Source organism: Engystomops pustulosus, chromosome 4 (assembly GCF_040894005.1).
Source record: "Engystomops pustulosus chromosome 4, aEngPut4.maternal, whole genome shotgun sequence".
Taxonomy (NCBI): domain Eukaryota; kingdom Metazoa; phylum Chordata; class Amphibia; order Anura; family Leptodactylidae; genus Engystomops; species Engystomops pustulosus.
Window position 1 is genome coordinate 200,137,025 of NC_092414.1, and position 24,686 is coordinate 200,161,710.

General features: G+C 46.2%; 2 protein-coding genes across 2 annotated transcripts in view; one reads left to right on the forward strand and one right to left on the reverse strand.

Annotated features, from left to right (window-relative positions):
- Positions 1-8,424, reverse strand: part of DOCK5 (dedicator of cytokinesis 5) — a 44,612-nt gene extending 36,188 nt beyond the window's left edge. Inside the window, exons 1-2 of the mRNA XM_072149408.1 lie at positions 7,286-8,424; positions 3,144-3,227 (exon numbers count right to left, since the gene is read on the reverse strand). Coding sequence (XP_072005509.1) covers positions 3,144-3,227; positions 7,286-7,328 — 127 coding nt within the window. The 5' untranslated portion in view covers positions 7,329-8,424. The remainder of the gene's footprint in view (positions 1-3,143; positions 3,228-7,285) is intronic.
- Positions 4,511-24,686, forward strand: part of LOC140128047 (matrix metalloproteinase-21-like) — a 40,421-nt gene continuing 20,245 nt past the window's right edge. Inside the window, exons 1-4 of the mRNA XM_072149409.1 lie at positions 4,511-4,799; positions 23,318-23,738; positions 23,901-24,037; positions 24,346-24,487. Of these exons, the coding sequence (XP_072005510.1) occupies positions 23,495-23,738; positions 23,901-24,037; positions 24,346-24,487 (523 nt within the window). The 5' untranslated portion in view covers positions 4,511-4,799; positions 23,318-23,494. The remainder of the gene's footprint in view (positions 4,800-23,317; positions 23,739-23,900; positions 24,038-24,345; positions 24,488-24,686) is intronic.

Genomic DNA, 24,686 nt, shown 5'->3' on the forward strand with positions numbered 1-24,686 from the left:
CGGGTGGGTGTAGATGAGAGATTTCTCCACTGACACTGAAGGTCAGGAGAATCAATGCAGCCAGAGAATCATAGAGGCCCGACTACAACATCTGACTTCTAGATGGGGCAGATTTGTGGCCAAAATCTCAGCTCATTCATCTGAATGGGGGGTGTACAGGATACGTAGCACGTGCAAGGATTTCTGTATACCCCAATAAAACTGGAAAGATTTGTGCAACAAATCCGAGTCCTGTTAAGTGACACGCACCTGACTGTCACGTGTCCCATTCAGGTATAGAAAGTCTCCAGAGAATCGTATAACTTTTTTTTAAATTAAACAATGTATAACTTTTCTTTGCCAAAACCAAATTATACTATAGGATGTATACATTGTCTGCCTGGAATATGGAAGCAACATTTAGTCACAATTAATTTTCCCCTAAGTAATTGAGTATTGGCTATAGAGGTCAAGGAGTCACACACACGGTAGATGTATTTATTGGCCATCCCTGCGGAGTTGCTAGATTATTATCCAGGAAAACACAATGATCATTATCATGTAACAGGAATACGGAGGACGGCTACAGATAACACTCGGCATCTCAGCTTGCTAGGATCCGAAACTGAAAGTTTACAAAAGAGTTAACAGATTTGTGACCCAGCGCTGCAACACAATAGTAAAAAAAAATGTGTGTGCACTGCCAGGGGTAAGGTGCCCGCTGCCAGGGATACAGGCCAGCTAATATACCAGCAGAGATAGGCCGTCATCAATATCTTGTCCCAATGTCAGTTAGCTGCCATAAAGCCATTGCTTTAGTATCTTTTGTAGCACAGACCCTTTACCTGATACCCCAAACCCCAAAATTATTTACAAGGAATAGGACTTGGGTCATCAGGTATTGGAATTTAAAGTAATTGTACCAGTAATTGTTCCAAATACCAGAATCCTATACCATTAAAGGGACTGTCTCACCCCATTAAACTAGCAGCCCCTCAGGTAGGTCTAGAATTCTGCAGGGGGCCAGTCACTTTAGGGGCCCATTTCTTCAGTTTTATAGTAACTAGATACATAGGGGCAGATTTACTTACCCGGTCCATTCGCTATCCAGCGGCGCGTTCTCTGCGGTGGATTCGGGTCCGGCCGGGATTCACTAAGGTAGTTCCTCCGACGTCCACCAGGTGGCGCTGCTGCGCTGAAGAGCATCGGAACGCACTGGAATACACCGAGCCGGGCTGAGTGAAGGTAACTGCAATTTTCGCAACACATTTTTTAAAAAAATGTGGCAGTTTTTCTGAATCCGTCGTGTTTTCGTTCGGCCACGCCCCCCGATTTCCGTCGCCTGCATGCCGCCGCCGATGCACCACAAGGGATTCCCCAGGTCACAACTCACAGGAGTAGTCTCCAGGGACATGCTGGGGCTTCCAAATCATGATCCTAAGCATGCATGGCAAGAATCATAGTCCGACAAAGCAAAGGTCGAGGTCAAGGGTTGAATTCCATACGAAAAGAACCAGCAACCAACAAGTCATATGAAGCCAGGAACAAGTCCACAAAATTACCTTACTGTTCCGACCCAGAATAAAGGGATAAAAGTAAAAAAGAGAGGTCTGGATCTTGGATGTGAAGAAAGAGTGGTGGTCAGAAGCAGTACCCTTGGCATATGAAGAGTTTAGGTGGCTTCTTATTAAAAGTTTCTTCTCTGAAGTCTGAGTATTCGGATCAGTTCCTCCTGGGTGACATGACAGCTATACATAGAATGAAAAGTCCCAATAGACTGGGAACATCTCTGTGGTTACCTCCTCACATGCTGGGTCATTTTGGATGGTAGTGGTGGTCAGTCCTGGTGCCCCATAGCTCCATCTTTCACAGGGCAGGACACATGGACCCATTAAAAAACAGATGTGTGAATGTCCCCATTGCCTTATATAAGTATGGGGTTAAAAACCAGACAGAACACTGGAGAGTAGAACAGCAGTGTGCATGGGGTCCTAGACACGTCGGGTCCTGTTTTTGTCTTTTTATTGCTCGGTCCGTCAGCAGAGACCTCAATAATCTGAAGAGTAAATTCCCCAAATGCTCGGCCGCTATTTGCTTTGGATCGTTGTTTGCTTCCTTCTTGGCATGGATGGAGGCAGACAGTTGTAAGGAGCTATCTGCGCCAGAGAGGCCATGAATGGAGTCTACGGAAAGCACGGAATGAGATAAGAAAGGGATGCTACATAGATGCGGGAATATGGGGCGCCCACACCTGGTTCTGTATACATCCTATGGTGCCACCCATCTCACCGGCCGGGAAAGAGAATGTCTAGGCAATAGTCCGGTAGTCAGGGCCCTAACGTATCTCACAGTTATCCCAATCCGAGGAACTGGTGATGTTTAGTACTACAATTCCTCTATATGTGTCAGCATGTCATTAGCCCTTACTGCTGCAGGGTATCAGAACATGTACAGAACCAGAACCCCGGAATAGAGAAAAGACCAATTATGTAAGACACGTTTTTGGGCAGCCTGAGTAAAAAAAAAGTCTTAAGTATGGTCAAAAATAAAAATCTTAACATTATTAATAGAAACAATCCCAATAGATGTATGAGCAGTACAGCCAGAGGATTCTGGTACCAGGGGAGAAGTAATACTGACTCATATAATAAGCTCTATAATACACTGCCAGTAGATAGGACACTTGTACAATCCGCTCTGCTCCTCCTTCTCTATAAGGTCTACTGGCAGCAGGTTATGTACAATCTCATCAGCTCCTCCTGCTCTATAACACGCTCTTGCAGATAGGACACTATATACAAACAGCTCAACTCTACTTTCTCTACAACATGGTGTCGGTGGAAGAGACAATATTTGCAATATGCTCCTCCTGCTGTATAACATGCTACTAGTAGAAGAGACACTATGTACAATCTGCTCAGCTCCTTCTGCTCAAAAACTTTCTGACAGCAAGTGAGACACTATGCATAATATGATCAGCTCCTTTTGGTCTATAATATGCTGCCTACAGGCAGAAAACTATGTATAATCTGCTAAGCTTCTCCTGCTCTATAACATGCTGCCTGCAGATCACAATGCATTTTCATGCTGACAGGTTCACTCTAATATATTATGTAATCTTCTGGAAGTTGACTATTACTGTGACAGCAAATATAAGCGCTTACCTTCATACGTCTCAAATATCTGCACGGTGTCTCCCACCTGAAGACTCAGCTCTTCTTCATGTGTTGCCTGGAAGTTGTAGATGGCTGATGAGAGAAGAAATCTCACATTTATCACAGTATTACAAAGCCTGATACATGAAAAGGAAAAAATCAAAGACGCGCTGCCTGGAAGTGATTTCCTAGAGATCCGGACATGTGTACTGGAGCCGCACAATCACAGAGATCAGAAACCACAGACACCAGTGTTCCCATATAGTAAGAAACAGAATAGGGTGCCATAGGTCTCACCCAGCAAGTGACCTCCTACTACAGTAGCAGAGATCTAAAACCCGGTCTCGACCTACAACCTTCAGTAAGCGGGTCAACCTCAGGCACATTGGGAGTAGTAGTCTCGCAACAGCTGAACCGGGCACGGCCCAATCCATAGAGGAAAGTGCCTGAGCATTATTGACCCCCAAGTCCTTGCTGAATGACCCCCAAGTTCCTGAGCTTGTTCTTGGACCCTGACTCTCTGTGTCCTGTAATTCTTCCAGCTAGTCCCGACTACCGCCATGACCTCTGGCCTGCTTCCTAATGTCAATTGATCTCCACCTGCCTTAGCTTGCTTTCTTCCTAACCTTACCATCTAGGTAAGCTTGCCCTACACCAAGACTTCTCCCAGAGGAAGAGGTCTGGTGACCTTACTGTACTTAAGTCAAGATACCTGCACAGGGGTGAAAGGTTAAAAACTGATGAGGTCACTTCTACAATGCCCTAGGGAGTAACCTTAAGTCAAACCAGTTAGGTGACTTTGTAGGTCCACATACTGCATCTCCATAGACATAGACAACCCTTTTTAAAATGAAGTCGATATGGTGCTCAGATGATAGACCTTGGTCATGCTATCTATGAACAGGGAAAACCCCTTTAATCCTGAAAAATTTACCTATTTCACCATATATTTAGTATCAACTTAGATTTTTGCTTGTTGTCAGTGAATGGAAACCATCACGGTTTACTTCCGATCGTGTTGTGGTTTCATGACAATCGAGTCTTCAAATCTTGGCTGTCAACAATACAAGTTTCAATTCACTGACACAAAGCAGAGATCCTACAAACTTAACATTAGAGAAAGTTAGTTGCTGAAAGTGGAATACCCCTTTAAGTCGTCCGCAGCCAGACAGTGGATAATAACAGTGCTATCACAACAGTCTGCCTCCACCCGCTACACCCTGGGCACTCGGCCCCCTTGTTTCCAGCGCTTTATCTTATATTGTTATTACACCGGCCAAAAACTTCCTGTGTTGGCAGTCATTAAGAGGAATATTGCAGTTATTGCTAAATCAATGAAGGCTGACATGAAAAACAGCGGGGCAGTGAATAGAAGTGACTCAGGTTTCCTGATCAGTGAGAGCGAGAGAAAAGAAAGACCTGTGAACTTTACACCGCGCAAGAAACCGATATCACAGCCCTGGTCCGCCATGAATAGTCTCATATTACTGGCATTGTCAGGGAAAACGTAGAAAAATCCCCCTAAAAATATGTCTTCAATTTTATTCAGCCACTTCCTACATTTCTAAATCGCCACCACTTCTGCATTCATAAGGCTTTCACCCAGCTTTCCAAGGATCCTGAATGCCAAATCTGTGTAAATAGGATGTTTCAGTGCAGTATGAGGTAAGCCATATTGGTCTTCACATAACTTTCCCTACAGTTGGCGCACGAGGCCACACAATGTGAAAAGCTTTTAAGCACTTGGTAGGAAATCAAGTCCTGACAATGATCCAACTTTCCTACAACTTGTGCCATCCCAACCGACAGACTGCACTGCTTATGATAATGCACATCCAGAGCCTCCTGGTTCATGAACAGACCCACATAATCAGTGGGAGACAGAGAGTATGACTCTGGGGGGAAGAAATAGTGGTGGGAGACAGGGAGTATGACTCTAGTGGTAAGGAGTAATGGCAGCCATGTTAAATGTACACATGAATCAACATGTGAGGTAAATTGCTGGGTCTGCCTCTTGGAACCCCTCAAAATGGACCCAAAAGAGTGTTCTCTGGGACCATGAGGGTCTCAACCACCCCAGAACGGGAGCCATTTGTTTACTTTTGCCAAAAGCATTGTTCATATTCACTAACACTAGGCCTCGTTGTCCATAGCAACCCACCACCATGCAATGTATAACAATGTGGCAGCCATCTTGAACTGATTTCACACAACCCTTAATTCAAGTTCAAGCTGAAAATGTTGTGCTAAACATTTCATAGTGCATGGTAAATGTGATTCAATGAGCGTCTCAGTTTTCTATGGTCACTGCACTGAAAACAATGGTGTTTATTTTGGCGGCCATGTTTATGAAGCGCTGCCCCTGGAACATTCAGATTGGTGTCACAAAACAAGGAGCGGGGGTTACCCCCATAAATCCCAAGTCTACTATGTGATGGTTGTAGTCAAGTTCAGAGCCCTATCACTCCCATAGAAACAAATGCAACTACAGGCTCATGGAGCACTGTTGGACCCTGGTGATAACCGAATCCCAATGATAAATGCTGGCAAAACGCTCTTAAAACAGACGTCTATGAAAAAAAAAAAATACCAGGGCTGCTTGTCAAAACAGCGCCACCTTTATTTACAGGTGGGGCATGGTATTGCAGCTCACATTTCATTCCCTACAGCAAAATGCTGCTGCAATACTAGATACAACCTGGCATGTACCAGATACCCAATGATACCCCTCAGCGCCCAATCTACTGGGACTGACGAAAGTTCATAGACTTGGTCAATCGCTTCTCATCTAGTCTGGGGTCTCACATTGCACCCCGCAGCCCACACCTGACAGCTAGTGATGAGACGAGCAGGGACAACACAAAGTCAAGGAGGCCACCACCTCAGGGTGCGGAAGATGAAGGTCCAGGTTGGGATCAAGTAAAAGTTGAGCCAGGGGGGTAGAGTACAGACCACTAACCCTAAAGCGACCACTATAGATTAACCCCATGATTCCCTACACAATGCGATAAAAATATTCCCAGCCTCCCTCCACTATTCTACAGGTGCACTACCACCACCCACAGCAGAATGTCTTATGGGGACACAGCATGGAGTAGACAACTAAGGTGGAGTGACTGAAGATATCAGCAATGTTTACCTTCCTGTTAATATGTAAAGAAAAAATAAAAGGCAGCGGATATATATATATATATATATATATATATATATATATATATATATATATAAAACATGAGCCTGAATTTACTCTGCAACAGACAGCAACCTGTGTGGATGTAGCAGAGCTGACTGTGTGATTTAATTGAGCTGTGAATGAACTATAAAATAAACCAGCAATGCTACTTCTATATATCACTGCTATGTAAAAGTATACTTAGTAGCATACTGTAACTTGTAAAGTGTAGATGTAGTTGGGCTGAGTGTGTCATTTAACACTGCTGTGAATAAACTACAAAGATTCCAGCTCTGCTACACGTGCGCAACTCTATGTAACAGGGAGCTCAGGAGCAGACAGCAACCTGTAAGGTGCAGATGTAGCAGTATTGAGTATGTCCTTGGACATAAACTTTAGAATCGCCATGTACAGGGTACTCAGGAGCAGAGATCAGCTGGCAAAGTTTAGATGTAGCAGTGCTGAGTATGTCATTTAACTCAGCTGTGAATACACCATGAAGATCCAACTCTTGCTAGTTCTAGGCAGATCTATGTACAGGGAACCCAGGAGAAGACGGCAACCTGCAAAGTATAGATGTAGCAGAGCCGAATGTATCATTTGACTCAGAGCTATGATTGTGCAATGGAAAAGCTCAATGGAAAATTAAACTCTGCTACATCTGCGCAGCTCAACATACAGGATTGTAGTAGTTTGTCAATGCCTTACGGCTCTGCAACGGTTAAGCAAACTTCTCATCAGCGCACACACAGAAACCTGCAAAGTGTAGATGTAGCAGTGTTAAGTGTGTCATTCATCTCAGCTGGGATTGCGCCATTGAGAATCACAATGAAAAATCCAGCACTGCTACATCTGCACACAGTGTAGTAATGATTTGTCACTGCTTGATGCTTACATATGTCATTACAGTGGTCTGCAGAGCTTAAAATTGAAACATGTTTTCCACAATTTTGAAAAGTGCAATAGGCACGAGACTCACCTACTCCAAACTTCTCCCTCTTAGTGGGTATCCAGCGGGCCATGTTACATGGGTGTCTTCAAGAGGGTAAAGTTGGCACCACTTAGGTTAAGGCGCAGGGCTCCTGCCCTCCCCTTGCTGTTCCCTGTACTCCACCATGTTCTGTGACTCACAGGGAGGGTGCTGGGGCAGGAGGTGGTGAAGCAGGGGGGGTAGGAGGGGTTACTGGTGCAGCAGACGGAGCAGGAGGTGGTGCAGAACAGGGTGTGGGGGTGGTTAGGGGTAGAGCAGATGGAGCAGGAGGTGGTGCAGAACAGGGTGTGGGGGTGGTTAGGGGGTAGAGCAGATGGAGCAGGAGGTGGTGCAGAACAGGGTGTGGGGGTGGTTAGGGGTAGAGCAGATGGAGCAGGAGGTGGTGCAGAACAGGGTGTGGGGGTGGTTAGGGGTAGAGCAGATGGAGCAGGAGGTGGTGCAGAACAGGGTGTGGGGGTGGTTAGGATTTAGAGCAGATGGGCAGGAGGTGGTGCAGCAGAAGGGGTAGGAGTGGTTAGGGGCAGAGCAGGGCTGGGGTAGGAGTGGTTAGGGGGTAGAACAGGACTGGGGTAGGAGTGGTTAGGAGATAGAGCAGGACTGGGGTAGGAGTGCTTACAGGGTAGAGCATGGCTGGGGTAGGAGTGGTTAGGGGCAGAGCAGGGCTGGGGTAGGAGTGGTTAGGGGCAGAGCAGGGCTGGGATAGGAGTGGTTAGGGTTGGAGCAGGGATGGGGCAGGAGTGCTTACAGGGTAAAGCAAGGCTGGGGTAGGAGTGGTTAGGGGTAGAGAAGGACTGGGGTAGGCGTAGAGCAGGACAGGGGATGGAGTGGTTAGGGTTGGAGCAGGGCTGGGGTAGGAGTGGTTAGGGTTGGAGCAGGGCTGGGGTAGGAGTGCAGGGATGGGTTAGGAGTAGGTAGGGGCAGAGCAGGGCTGGGGTAGGAGTGGTTGCACACAGGGGCAATGAGTGGTGGATTGTGAAAGCTGCTTCTTGAGTGATAAGTGGATAAGAAGAGAGGAAAGGTTGGAGCAGGCTTTAGTGCAGCAGGCAGGGGTTACCTGGCTGTGTACACAGCATGAGGTCGGCAGCATGGACTCCTCCAGGACACATCCTGCTGCCTCTGACCCTGAGATCTTCTGGAATGTAGCAGGGAGGAGACAGCAGAGCAGTGCACACCGTGCGGTACCGCATGCACCCGCCAGAGGGCGCAGCTGGGAGCTGTCATTGTGATGTCATATTTACACATTTTGTTACTTTTGTAACTTTCTGGAGTTTTCTCCTCTCATCTGCTTCTCATTTGTTGCAGCTTTACATGTGAGAGGAGAACATGTCTCCCGGTGTATGGGCTGTTTCCATATTTGGACACTTGTATAAGTGAAGTTCTCTTTTCAGAGTGAAAGTGCTGCAGTTATTTTTAGGTCTGTTAATGCAATACAAACTTTACTTTAGGTTCTCAATGTTGTATGTGATGGAGGTGCAGTATGCCCCATGCCTAAATAATGGAGGACAAGGGCAGGGCTCTTCACTCCTGCTGGGACTTGTAGTTTCACAATGGCTGGAGGGTAGTTACCACCTGCATATGGGGTCCTTTGTTGTCAGAGTTGCTGTGGAGGGGGGCCGTACACAATTTAAGCCCACTTGTGCGGAACCGTGGCAAATTCTCAACCAGATTTAGACTGGGGTTCCTTGGGCCCAACAGATAAAATTATTCTGGGGCCCAACCTTCATCATAACCCATGTAACTTCCAAAATAGGTCTCTTTTACACTTGCGAGATGTTCCTTGTCCGCAAATACAAGTTGTATGATACTGATTCACCTGCACATGGATGACATAATGGCGGATCCATTGACTTCTATAGGAGTCCGTGTATCAGTAAAAAGAAACACAAATGAGAAAAAACACATAGGAAAAATTAAGTCAGAATGCAAGTTGTGAAAATCACAGATATCATACAGAAGTGAATCACACAAGTGTGAAAAAACCCTTGTCTTGTGTCTGCTACTATGATTGGCCGGGAGTGACCTAACATGACGAATCTACTATCAGAAGTATCAGAACTGCTATGCAGTGGCTACAGGGGCGAGTACTCGCCTGGCCTACTCCACGCCTCAGTAGCCTCCGCAATTCATTTACATATTACTAAAATAAAGTTTTTAACAAGTTAGGTTAGGCTCCAGGATTATTAAATTACAGATTAGGGCAGAGGCAGGCAGGAGGCATCTACCATCACATCAGCTTCTGATTCCTCGTGGTAGGTTTCCTTTAAAGGAAACCTACCACCACAAATCTACCTATAAAGGTAGATTGGGTGGTAGGTGCATCAATGGGACGTGAGGATAGACCTTTTAAGGGCTAATCCTCACGTCCCCTCACTTTTTTGGTAACTTTTATTCCATATATATTTAAATTTACTTATGTGGCTACCGGGGCGTGGAGTAGCCGCATATGAGATTACATGAGGCGGCTACTCCACGCCCCGGTACCCACTTTACCCCTCCTACTCACCCATCTTCGGCGCGCAGCTCCGCGTAGCTGCGCGCCCTCGTCCGGCGACCCTGCCGTCTGCGCATGCGCAGAAGAGCAGGCCCGCGCCTGTTTCGGAGCAGTGACCGTGCAGGCGCGGGCCTGCTCTTCTGCGCATGCGCAGACGGCAGGGTCGCCGGACGAGGGCGCGCAGCTACGCGGAGCTGCGCGCCGAAGATGGGTGAGTAGGAGGGGTAAAGTGGGTACCGGGGCGTGGAGTAGCCGCCTCATGTAATCTCATATGCGGCTACTCCACGACCCGGTAGCCACATAAGTAAATTTAAATATATATGGAATAAAAGTTACCAAAAAAGTGAGGGGACGTGAGGATTAGCCCTTAAAAGGGCTATCCTCACGTCCCATTGATGCACCTACCACCCAATCTACCTTTATAGGTAGATTTGTGGTGGTAGGTGCCCTTTAAAGCGAACCTGTCAACAGGAATGTCATTTTAGCTGGTGATAGGTTCCAATAGTCTATGTTGGGTCTGTTGTCCACAAGCAAGTTTGATGCGTGCAACTCACAGCAAACTTGCAACATGTACTGACTGGAAGGTCCGGCCCAAATGCACATAAACCCGGAACTGAACTCCGTTATCAGTTTAGTTCTGATTAACAAGTGTTCAGGCTGGATGTCCCAGACATCACAGAATGCAAGTTTGATGTGAGTTGCTTGTAGACTTGCTGATTTTAAAAATGTCTTTGTCAGTATTATAATTACTGCCACTACTATATAAAACTTTATTTCATATTATCTGGCTCCCTGCCAGAAGCATGTGGTGAGTCACCATACCATCATCGTCCCCCTCCCTCCCCTGGTTGCTAAATGCACATAACAGGAAGCGGGGAGAGAGAGAAAACGGGACTGCTCACACACTGCTGGCAGGGAGCCTGGTAATGGGAAACAAAGTTTTATAAAGTAGTGAAAATATAGACAAATAATTCTGACAAATAATCAACTTATCATAGGCTATTGGAACCTGTCACCAGCTAAAAATGACATCCCTAGTTACAGGTTCCCTTTAAAATCCAATCTATGTGAACTCTAAGGATTCAGATGGCTCGTCCGGCAGGCGAGTGGTCAGGCATGTGTTTCTGCCTCGTGTCTACGTACTTTTTATAAACTTGCAGCCACCTGACGGATACATCAAGTGGCCTATGCCTAGGTGTGGCGCACCATAGTCCTTGGCACCGGCTCAAAGATCAATGGCTCAGGTCTGGGACATGTGATTGTGACGCAGACTGTATCACATTCCCCATTGTTACAAATCACTTCTATCAGATATCACTCTTCTAATTCCATAACTTCTTGGGATTGAATATAAAAAAGTTTTCTTAGCTTAGGAGGTGCCATGAGGAGTCCCCCTTGTACCAGTATGAGCTACCATTCAATATCTCCTCATCTCTTGGCCCATGACCTCTGATTGATGCCATGTGAGGAGCACGGCCACTTTAAAGAGTCACTCTGGGACAATGTATCTCCATAAGCGGAGGAGCTGTCAGCGCTGCAGATACAAGAAGCCATAGACAACACTCATAGTAATTGTCCTGGTAAATATTTACACCTCGTGGTAACACAGTTACAAATATTGAGACAATGTATCCTTCTCTATGCAACATTAGGCTTTTCATAGCACGAGTTGGCGGTAATATTTCTGTCGGGGCGGGTTGTTTACACCGCCCAGGAATGTGTAGTGCGGTCTTATCCGTATCTTTATATATCCTAACTGCTGGATTATTAGGTTTTATTTTTGGGGAGAATGTAACTGTGATACGGCCGGGGGGATGATGAGGACTTGGAAGTGTAATGTACACAGCAGGAGGTAACGTGGTGGCAACGGGGCCACAATCCTGTGGGAAAATTAGCTCTGATCACAAGAGCTTACAGTCTATTACATACTTCCCAAACCTTACACCAGAATAGCATCATATAGTGCAGAAATAACAGCGCTATACAGTGTCCCAATAACTATACTGCCTCATAGATCCTAAATAAAACCATCAAATAGTTTACGCTGCTATAAACCAGTGGCAATAGTACTGCCATATAGTGCATAGATAGGTGTTATACAGTGCCCCCATAGCATTACTGACCTAAAGTAAGCATATAATTAGGACCGCCCACTTGAAGGTAAATAACCTTATTCGCATAACGAGCAACAAAACTTATTGCTCTTATTGCTCTGGTGGCAACACGTTAGCTGATGGGTAGCTGGGTGGGTAGCACTTCTGCCTTGCAGCGCTGGAGTCCTGGGCTTGAGTCCCACCCAGGTCCACATCTGCAAAGAGTTTGTATGTTCTCTCCGTGTTTGTGTGGGTTTCCTCTGGGTCCTCCAGTTTCCTCCCACACTCCAAAACATACTGGTAGGGTGATTAGATTGTGAGCCCCATGGGGACAGGGACTGATTTGGTATGCTTTGTACAGCGCTGTGTAATCTGTAGGCGCTATATAAATAAAGAATTATTGTTATTATAGAAAGGTTCAGGATATAAAAAGAATGAGAATTCTGCCGGAATCAGCAGAACAACATCTATCAAATGATGGAAAGTACGTTGTGCAGCAAACCCAACACTGCTACATGTGTACAGTGTGATTTATGTGGTGCCGTGATACGTTATACAGATTGTGTACAAGTGCTGAACTATGCAGGAAGCCCATAGCCACAGGGAAGGAACTCAAGAGGTGGGTCCACCCAGAAGAAAGGGTGCCAGGAGCGGCCGGCGCTGCTTATTACCATATTGATAATGTCATGTGGTGATGTGTTACTATGTGCAGTGACTCATAGACCTCATCACCACACCGTGTTCTCAATTCTTTACTTATACCATATAATACACACAGTGATGTCACAGTACATGGATAATACACACAGTGATGTCACAGTACAGGGATAATACACACAGTGATGTCACAGTACAGTGATAATACACACAGTGATGTTACAGTACAGGGATAATACACACAGTGATGTCACAGTACAGGGATAATACACACAGTGATGTCACAGTACAGGAATAATACACGCAGTGATGTCACAGTACAGGGATAATGCACACAGTGATGTCACAGTACATGGATAATACATACAGTGATGTCACAGTACAGGGATACTACACACAGTGATGTCACAGTACATGGATAATACATACAGTGATGTCACAGTACATGGATAATACATACAGTGATGTCACTGTACAGGGATAATACACACAGTGATGTCACAGTACATGGATAATACATACAGTGATGTCACAGTACAGGGATAATACATACAGTGATGTCACAGTACAGGGATAATATACACACAGTGATGTCACAGTACAGGGATAATACATACATTGATGTCACAGTACAGGGATAATACACACAGTGATGTCACAGTACATGGATAATACATACAGTGATGTCACAGTACAGGGATGATAATACACACAGTGATGTCACAGTACATGGATAATACATACAGTGATGTCACAGTACAGGGATGATAATACACACAGTGATGTCACAGTACAGGGATAATACGCACATCAATGTTACAGTACAGGGTAATACACACAGTGATGTCACAGTACAGGAATAATACACACAGTGATGTCACAGTACGGGGATAATACACACAGTGATGTCACAGTACAGGGATAATACACACAATCATGTCACAGTACAGTGATAATACACACAGTGATGTCACAGTACAAGGATAATACACACATCAATGTTAAAGTACAGGGTAATACACACAGTGATGTCACAGTACAGGGATAATACACACAGTGATGTCACAGTACAGGGATAATACACACAGTGATGTCACAGTACAGAGATAATACACACAGTGATGTCACAGTACAGAGATAATACACAGTGATGTCACAGCATAGGGATTGTATACACAGTGATGTCACAGTACAGGGATAATACACAGTGATGTCACAGCATAGGGATTGTATACACAGTGATGTCACAGTACAGGGATAATACACACAGTGATGTCACAGTACAGGGATAATACACACAGTGATGTCACAGTACAGAGATAATACACACAGTGATGTCACAGTACAGAGATAATACACACAGTGATGTCACAGTACAGGGATAATACACACAGTGATGTCACAGTACAGGGATAATACACACAGTGATGTCACAGTACAGAGATAATACACACAGTGATGTCACAGTACAGAGATAATACACACAGTGATGTCAAAGTACAGGGATAATACACACAGTAATGCCACAGTACATGAATAATACACACAGCGATGTCACAGTACAGAGATAATACACACAGTGATATCACAGTACAGGGATAATGCACACAGTGATGTCACAGTACAGAGATAATACACACAGTGATGTCACAGCATAGGGATTGTATACACAGTGATGTCACAGTACAGGGATAATACACACAGTGATGTCACAGTACAGGGATAGTACACACAGTGATGTCACAGTACAGGGATAATACACAGTGATGTCAAGGTAAAGAGATAATAAGCACAGTGATGTCACAGTACATGGATAATACACACAGTAAAAGTACATACAGTAATGTCACAGTACAGATATAAGACACACAGTGATGTCATAGTAGATGGATAGTGCACACAGTGATAGATAACACATATTACACTACATGGATAATACAATTGTAATATTGGTTTTGAATAATGATGTGTATGAGTACTACACCAGGAAATGCACAATGGAGCTTCTTAGATCCTGTACATGTATGATACAACATAACACCATTAGTTTGTCCTCCGGCATCTCACACCCTTGTGATCAATATCACTTTATCTGGTATGTGAATGATTTTCTCTTGTTGCTTGTGCTGCTTCCTCCTGACGTTGACCACACATAATGTGCAGAGGTCTTCCAGAACAAGCTCTTTGATCTAAGAGCAGGAACAGAGAATCTGACTGTATATCTTCTATTCTTGTTGTTTCACATCCTTAAAGGAAATGTTATGTGAAGCTGACGATGTGACACACGCAGATCTGAAAACATAAACCTGCAGAAAAGTATTTGACCCCCTAATACTTATTTTCAGTGCCACCTGTTCAGGTTGATAAGTGGAGATTTGGAGGAATGTCGGGCTCTTCTTCTACTCATAATTTGCAGCAAACCTCCCGAATCTACCCTGGCAGCTGTGCAAGTCACTTGTTTTTAACCCTTGTGATTCTGCACTCAACAAAGTTTTTAGCTTTAAATGACTCTGTCCCCATTTGTCAGTTTTATGGGACATTCCTAGGCCCCTAATAAAGATCCCCTGCGGCTGTGTGAAACAATCCTGGTATTTTACATGCACAGACTGCAGTGCTTTGGAATACAAACCAATACATAGGAACAGAAATAAACAGTTTAATTATTAAAAATAAAAATAAATATAATAACATTGCAAAGAAACATGCAAAGATAAGTAAATATACACAATTATTATTTTTCTAGTAAGAAAAAGTAACAAGTCAGTCTTGTTACTTTTTCTTACTAGAAAAATAATAATTGTCTATTCCCCTTTGTATCTAGTAAGAAAAAATTCCCAGCAACAACAAAGTTGTTTTCTTCTTTAGTGCGATTGCTAATCTGTGTTGCTGGGCATCTGATCAGTCTCCTTCCTCATCTGGCAGGTGATTGGTGGGCTCATGGCAAAATCAGTCACCTACTCAAACTGACAGATGATAGGATGGGCTTATGGTAGAATCAGTCTCCTTTCCCATCTGGCAGATGATAGATTGGACTTATGGCAGAATCAGTCTCCTTCCAAAACTGGTAGGTCATAAGATGTGCACATGGTACAATCAGTCTCCTTCCCCATCTGGCAGCGGTTGGAAAGAGATCATGGTAGAATTGGTCACCTTCCCTATCTGTGATGCGGAGGGCTTGTGGCAGAATCAGTCTCCTTCCCCATCTAGCAAGTGATAGGATAGTGTCATGGTAGAGTCAGTCTCCTTTACCATGCAGTTGATAATAGCTTGTGCTAATGGCAGAATCAGTCTTGTTTCCCACTTTGCAAGTGAGAGGATTGGCTCATGCTTGTATACGTCTCCTTCCTTATCTGGCAGATGATAGGGTTGGCTCATAGCGGAATCAGTCTCCTTCCCACTGGGCAAGTGATATAATAAGCCTCCTTCCCCATATGGTAAGTAGTAGGGATGACTCATGGCAGCATCACTGTCCTTCCAATCTGGCAGGTGGAAGTGTGGGCTCATGGCAGGATCAGTTTCCTTGGCCATCAGGCACCTGATAGTCTGGGCTCTAAGCAGAATTAATTTCCTTCCCCATCTGGCATGTGTAAGGGTGGGCACATGGCAAAATAATTCTTCTTCCCCTTCTGGCAGGTGATTGGTAGACTCATGGCAGAATCAGTTTCCTACCCAAACTGACAGATGATAGGATGGGCTTATGGTAGAACTAGTCTCCTTCCCCATCTGGCAAGTGATAGGTTGGACTTGTGGCAAAATCAGTCTCATTCCCAAACTGGTAGGTCATATGATGAGCTAATGGTAGAATCAGTCTCCTTCCCCATCTGGCAGCTGTTGGAGAGAGATCATTGTAGAATCAGTCACCTTCCCTATCTGTGATAAGGAGGGCTCATGGCAGAATAAGTCTCCTTCCCAATTTAGCAGGTGATATGATCAGTGCCCCTACAAATTGGAAGGTAATAGTGTGGGCTCAAAGCAGAATTAGTTTCCTTCTCCATCTGGCAGGTGTAAGGCTGGGCGCATGGCAAAATAAGTCTCCTTCCCCATATTGCAGCTGACAATATTGTATCTTAATACTTCCTTGTAGTGCAGAGGCTCTGCTCCTTCCCCGGCAGAGAGATATTTCTTATTGACTCCTCTCCTTTGACCAGAGGATGACACAGTCCTGCTGCTACTAACAACCCATGCAAAGTTATGATTACACAGATCTCCAGGGACGATACCTAACAGCTATATCTAACAAATCCTCTTTAAATCCCAGATACTAACTTGCAGTAATCTGGTTTGTGCATCTGGTTTATTCCCACAGTCCTGGTTCTACACACATAACCCCTAGGAAATCACTTTAACCTCTGACCTTACATCATGGTGTTAGATATACAGCGCATAGTTGTGTTTAGAGTGGAAAATACGTCTTGTCCGTCCTGTGAAACGACTGTACATACAAATAGCCGCCGCACAGGGCTGGAAAGAGGAAACGGAGAGAAATGGAGAAATGAGACTGCGACCAGTGCCTGTGCGTGATTAGGGGTGAGTGCGACTGAACTCTGACCTCGCAGCCGCCATCACATGACCCCTCAGACTATACTTCCCCCAGTACTAGATCTAGATGATATCATATTATATTGCAGGGAGAGATAAAAATATAAGTATGCAAGAAGAAATTGTCAGGAGTTGTATGCGCATGGCCTCCTTCCTCCTAAAATGAACGTGCTGTGGGATGTGTTACCAGAGCCCCTCCATGCTGCAGAAGAAGAAGGAAGGAAGCCATGAAGAATAAATAGAAGGTACAAGCAATCTCTGCAATGTGAAAAGGCAGCTGTAGAGCTGTCTGAAGAGATTTCAGTGTTTGGATGCATCTCTACCGATCACAGCGCCTCACAATGTGTAGTGGCTGTGCTTGGTACTGCAACTCCGCTCCATTTATGGAGTTCACTGAAGCCCATAGATCCTGCTATGGGTGCCAGATATCAGACCGTCACTAATCTGATGTACATCATCTATATTATAGTCCCTGGGACCCCCTTTAAATATGGTCCTCTGTGTTCTCAGGTCCTAACATTGCCTAGCTCTTCTTGCTTCCTAGATCTCTCCACCGTCCACATCATGATCAGTAGTCTCCAGGACAACATCACCGGATTTATATGGTTGACCTTTCATGGATTTGTACAAGGGTGGCATCAACATGGCCAGGGGATGTGACCCCCATTTCCGCAGCCCCATAGAGCAGTCCTGGTAGGTGACCCCCCATTTCCGCAGCCTCATAGAGCAGTCCTGGTAGGTGACCCCCCATTTCCGCAGCCCCATGGAGCAGTCCTGGTAGGTGACCCCCACTTCCGGAGCCCCATAGAGCAGTCCTGGTAGGTGAGCCCCACTTGCGCAGCCCCATAGAGCAGTCCAGGTAGGTGACCCCCACTTCCGGAGCCCCATAGAGCAGTCCTGGTAGGTGACCCCCACTTCCTCAGCCCCATAGAGCAGTCCTGGTAGGTGACCCCCACTTCTTCAGCACCATAGAGCAGTCCTGGTAGGTGGCCCCCACTTGGGCAGCCCCATAGAGCAGTCCTGGTAGGTGACCCCCACTTCCGGAGCCCCATAGAGCAGTCCTGGTAGGTGACCCCCACTTCTGCATCCCCATAGAGCAGTCCTGGTAGGTGACCCCCACTTGGGCAGCCCCATAGAGCAGTCCTGGTAGGTGACCCCCACTTCCGCAGCCCCATAGAGCAGTCCTGTTAGGTGATCCCCACTTCCGCAGCCCCATAGAGCAGTCCTGTTAGGTGATCCCCACTTCCGCAGCCCCATAGAGCAGTCTCGGTAGGTGAGCCCCACTTCTGCAGCCCCATAGAGCAGTCCTGGTAGGTGACCCCCACTTCCGCAGCCCCATAGAACAGTCCTGGTAGGTGACCCCCACTTCCGCAGTCCCATAGAGCAGTCCTGGTAGGTGACCCCCACTTCCGCAGCCCCATAGAGCAGTCCTGGTAGGTGACCCCCACTACCACAGCCCCATAGAGCAGTCCTGGTAGGTGACCACCCACTTCCGCAGCCCCATAGAGTAGTCCTGATAGGTGAGCCCCACTTCCGCAGCCCCATAGAGTAGTCTCGGTAGGTGACCCCCACTTCCGCAGTCCCATAGAACAATCCTGGTAGGTGACCCCTTTGTGTGCCCATCACTTGATGGCCGGTCCTGGTCAGACAGAGCCCACTCTTATATTAGCAGTACACATATTCCTGCCCTCATTCGCTGTCCTGGCATGTGGTTAATGGGCTTTATTACAGCAGACGGATATTGAGCTTCATGGGTGAACAATGATCCTTCAGAAAAGTGATATGATGATTAAGAAACTATTAGGAAATTGGCCTGTCACAGGATCATACAATTTCATAGCGTTACATGTAAACTGATCGGGTAAATTGGGAAGGATATTGAAGTCTTTTTGATTTAGGGCAAAGGCCACATGAGGTCTTATGAGGGGCACAGGTGTGCCATAGGTATAAGAAGCCACACTGGCACACCAGCACATCTACAGACTGCCGGGGAGATGGATGGACCATGGGGCCGACCTGTTCTTCTTTACTGTCTCTTAGTTTATTCTTGTGGAGGATTTCCCATCCCTACATCTTACACTGGGCAGAAACTGAAAGATCCGATACCACAGGTAAGTGACTTATACAAGTGTAGAGAGGGGAGACTTACTATTTTAAAAGGGAAACTCTTCTATCTGTTTGCAGGATTTTATAGAACAAGAGGAGCTAAGCAGATTGTATATAGTGTCCTATCTGCAGGCAGTATGTTATAGAACAGGAGGAGCTGAGCAGATTGTACATATTGTCCTATCTGCAGGCAGCATGTTATAGAGCAGGAGGAGCTGAGCAGATTGTACATAGTGTCCTATCTGCAGGCAGCATGTTATAGAGCAGGAGGAGCTGAGTAGATTGTACATAGTGTTCTGTCTGCAGGCAGCATGTTATACAGCAGGAGGAGCTGAGTAGATTGTACATAGTGTTCTGTCTGCAGGCAGAGTGTTATAGAGCAGGAGGAGCTGGTCAGATTGTACAAAGTGTCCTATCTGCAGGCAGCATGTTATAGAGCAGGAGGAGCTAAGCAGATTGTACATAGTGAGCTATCTGCAGGCTGCATGTAATAGAGCAGGAGGAGCTGAGCAGATTGTACATATTGTCCTGTCTGCAGGCAGCATGTTATAGAACAGGAGGAGCTGAGCAGATTGTACAAAGTGTCCTATCTGCAGGCAGCATGTTATAGAGCAGGAGGAGCTGAGTAGATTGTACATAGCGTTCTGTCTGCAGGCAGTGTGTTATAGAGAAGGATGAGCTGGTCAGATTGTACAAAGTGTCCTATCTGCAGGCAGCATGTTATAGAGCAGGAGGAGCTGAGCAGATTGCACATAGTGTCCTATCTGCAGGCAGCATGTTATAGAACAAGAGGAGCTGAGCAGATTGTACAAAGTGTGCTATCTGCAGGCAGCATCTTATAGAGCAGGAGGAGCTGAGCAGACTGTACATAGTGTCCTATCTGCAAAGCAGTGTGTTATAGAACAGGAGGAGCTAATTAGGTTGTACACAGTGTCCTATCTGCAGGTAGCTTGTTATAGAGCAGGAGGAGCTGAGCAGATTGTATACAGTGTCCTATCAGCAGTCAGCATGGTAAAGAGCAAGAGGAGCTGAGCAGATTGTACAAAGTGTCCTATCTGCAGGCAGCATGTTATAGAGCAGGAGGAGCTGGTCAGATTGTACAAAGTGTCCTATCTGCAGGCAGCATGTTATAGAAAAACAGGAGCTGAGCAGATTGTACATAGTGTCCTATCAGCAAAGCAGTGTGTTATAGAGCAGGAGGTGCTGAGGAGATTGTACATAGTGTCCTATCTGCAGGTAGTAGCAGCGATCAGTTTTCGCCATCTAACATTTCCTGTAAATAGATTGTAGAAAAATCTTTTACAGACAATTAAACCAATAAATCTGCCTTTATATAAACTGATTTGTATGAGATTTTAGAATGATTTGGCAGATTTTGTTCTCAGCAGAATCACTTTTTCATGGTTGAAGTATATGGATCTCTGCTGCCACCTAGAGCTGCGCTGTAGTACTGCCTCCCTAGTGTGGTGTCCTCTATGTCATCTCTTCAGGTGACCTCATTGTGTACTCCCCTCAAGAGAACACCTCCACCATTACTTACCTCCAGGGACTTGTGTGTTATATCTCACAGCCTGAAAAGGTCATTCACAAGGTCGGAGGACCCTAATAATGTATGACCGGGGCTGATGTCGCTCCTCTTTGAGGCTGTCACTTTCCACAAGTTCTCTGGAGGAGTCCTGCAGTATTTGACACAAATATGTTATCTGCAAATGGAGAGTTACAGGCTTAATAGTTTTTACAGCACATCGCAAAGATTTGGAAGTCATTGGGGGCCCGATTCGCGTTTTCCCGACGTGTTACCCGAATATTTCCGATTTGCGCCGATTTTCTCTGTATTGCCCCGGGATTTTGGGGCACGCAACCGGATTGTGGCGCATCGGCGCTGGCATGCACGCGACAGAAATTGGGGGGGGGGCGTGGCCGAACGAAAACCCGACGGATTCGAAAAAACCGCCGCATTTAAAAAAAAAAAGTGTAGCGGGACTCGCGCTTACCTTCACCAGGAATAGGCCGGTGAACTTCAGTGCATTCCGGTGGGCCTCGGCGGACTTTAGCGCAGTAGCGCCACCTGGTGGACGTCGGAGGAACTACCTTAGTGAATCCCGGCCGCACCCGAATCCACCGCAGAGAACGTGCTGCTGGATCGCGAATGGACCGGGTAAGTAAATCTGCCCCATTGACTTGATCTCACCCCTGGTCACTCCAGAACAATATTTTGCAGTATAGCAGAGTCTTGTCTGACGGTTCAATTTTTCATTACTTTTTGCAAACGTATAAGGAGCTTAATGACAAAATTCAATGACAAGTGTTCTATCCAATAAAATTCCTCGTTCAATTACAAATTGGTATCAGGACAGTCCTCCTTATCATGCTGTTCACATTAAATATGATTTCATGAGACCAAGATATCATGAGAGACAACGTCTAACGATTGATCAGCAGCACCTCACCAATACTAGGCTTCAAGAAGGATGTCCTGAGATGGGAGGTGCCACTGAGCTTAGAGAGTCATCAGCAGTAGTGGTGGTGGTGTTACAGTGTGGGCAGGTGTCTAGTCAATACCAAAATACACCTGAGTGGTCCAGTGACATGATGAATTCAGTCACTGTGTCTCTGCATGAACCATACAGGCCTCATTTCTTCCTCATTGGGGACAACGCTCCAGTTTATCGAGGTTGTATCATTAGGGACCGGGTGCTGTAGACTGCGGGACCTGACATGGAGGGGCCTGTGCTTTCTACAAACCTAAATCCCATCGATAACCAATGTGATGAGCTGAGTCACTGCATAGAGTCTCGTAGCTTGGTACCCCCAGAACCTCAATGACCTGAGTGACGTCCTTCAAGAAGAGCGGGAGCCTCAACAGACACTGAGTGTGATGTAAATTTTCCCCCAAAAGCCAAATATCCATAACTTTTTGGAGCAGTGTATGCACACATCATATAGATGTTATCCATCAGACCAGTCCCCCTTCTCCCATTGCTCCAGTTCTGATGTTCATTTGCCCACTGTAGGCACAGGCGCTCTGACCAGTCTGAGACTAGACCACTGGATCTTACCCTGTAACAGCTGGTCATCAGGGGCACCAAGACCCGTTCCACCACCAATCTGATACTGACCCAAAGAAAAGATGATCATACCTCCCAACATTCCCGGATTCAACAGCCCGGTGGGAGGCATGTACCAGGACATGAACTATGTCACCATGCTCAGAGTCAGACATGATGCAGAGAGCCGTCATCTCTGTGCCTCTGTCAGGGGGCACAATAAGAGGGGGCTTTAATATGAGTAGGAGCTGTGGGCACAATATTGGTGGGCGGCACAATAAGAGGGGGCTTTAATATGAGTAGGAGCTGTGGGCACAATATTGGTGGGCGGCACAATAAGAGGGGGCTTTAAAATGAGGGGGAGCTGTGGGCACAATATTGGTGGGGGGTACAATAAGATGGGGCTTCAATATGAGGAGAAGCTGGGGACACAATGATGAGGCAGAGGGCATAATAAGAGGGGGATTTAATATGAGGGGAACTGGGGACACAATATCAAAGGGCTAAAATGTGACGGGGACCTGTTGGGGGCCCAATAAGGGGAGAGCTGCTGGAAGGGGTCACAATAAGAGGGGGCTTTAATATGGGGGGGAGCTGGGGGCACAATATTGGGGGGGCATAATAAGAGGGGACTTTAATATGAGGGGAAGCTGAGGGCACAGTAAGAGGGGGCTTTAACATGAGGAGGACTAGGGGGCACAATATTAGGGGAGGGCCGCTGGGGGGGCTCACAATATGAGGGGGCTTTAACATGAGGAGGACTAGGGGGCACAATATGAGGGGAGGGCCGCTGGGGGGGGGGGCTCACAATATGAGGGGGCTTTAATATGAGGAGGAGCTGGGGTCTACAATGTGACAATAAAAATTGAGCTACAATGTGACAGGGAGTCGGGAGGACACAATGTGAGGGGGATATCGAGGGCACTAAGGGCAGAATTATACTGTGTGGGTATTGGCTTAGGCAAAAATATTTTCTGTGGCGCGCTATGTTGTGTATATTACAATCTGATATATGATAAGTCAGCTATGCTCCTGTAAATGACTCCAGTACATAGTTGATTCATGTCTTCCCATTTTTCGTACCCAGGCCACCCCCTTTAATGTAGAGGCTGATCTCCCAGGCACAAGTGTAATACAAGGATATGCTACAGAGCTCCAAAACACCACCAATACACTGCACCCCGGGGGAATCTCAGCAGCATCGGAGAAGTGTGTCCCCCCAAATACCACAGAGAGGTCCCACCAACCCCAGAAGAAGGTTCCAATGAGGAGGAGCAACCATGGAAGGCTGATCTCATCCTCTGATGTGCCCGGGCTTGTGCTGGCTAAGAAGACGATGACCTGGCTACTAATGATGGAAGGATACAGCCGCCACCTGACCCTGGAGGAGCAGAGGAGGACCCTGGGACAAGCCTTCCGTATCTGGAGTGAGGTCACCCCCTTAATCTTCAGGGAGGTGTCACCGAAGTCCGGCCTCAGAGCTGACATCACACTGGGGTTTGGAACAGGTAGGACAATTTAAAGGGATTTGGGGTTTTAGACTAGACACACTCCCTTTAACAAAGCTGGCGGTACCTTATAACTTTTAGAGGACTCCAGGTACAACTACTTCTTAAAGGGAAGGTCTACACTGACTGAGATCTCAGGGAATGATTTCTTCTCATATCCAGGTCGACATTTCGGATGCCCTCGGGTGTTCGGGGTTGAAGGGAATGAACTGGTGCATTCTACAAGTGACGGGGAAATCCACTTCAATGATGATCAGCATTACACCGCCAGCGGGCAGCAGGGTATCAGTCTGCTCAGGGTACGAGCCGCCATTGTGCCAAGTAAATCACAATCACACATGGATTTCTGTGGGTTCTTTTTTGGGGGTGGGAAATACCTAAATTGCAAAGAAATCAGAAATACAACCATTCTGGCGTGTGGAGGTCTACCATAGATGTGATATCTGGTGGCTTTTATGTAGCGTCTAGAGACGGACCCCTCGGAGGATCCGGGGGTTCTGGTTCTCCTTGGGGGGAGATTCCAGCCCTGTGTATGAATAGTCACTAATGGAAACAATACAACGTTACCATGTTTCTCCTTCTTCTCCTACGTTGTGCCCTCTCTTAGGTGGCAGTACATGAGATCGGCCATGTGCTGGGGTTACCACATAGCACCAGGGCTAATTCTGTCATGTCCCCATCATATAATAGAGAGGGAAACAGCCTGGAACTGGGCACCGAGGACCGCAGAGACATCCAGAAACTTTATGGTGAGATCTCCAAAGATGGATACAGATACAGAACAATGAAAGAAAGAAGAGAGTTTTAGAGATAAAGAGTCAAGTGTGCAAGCAACAGCAGGTGCAAGCAGTTACAAGTAGAAGCAAGCAGTGGTATAGATGGACCATGGTAGACAAGAAGAGACACATATTCTAGTGATAAAGGCAAGCAGCAACATGTGCAGGCAGT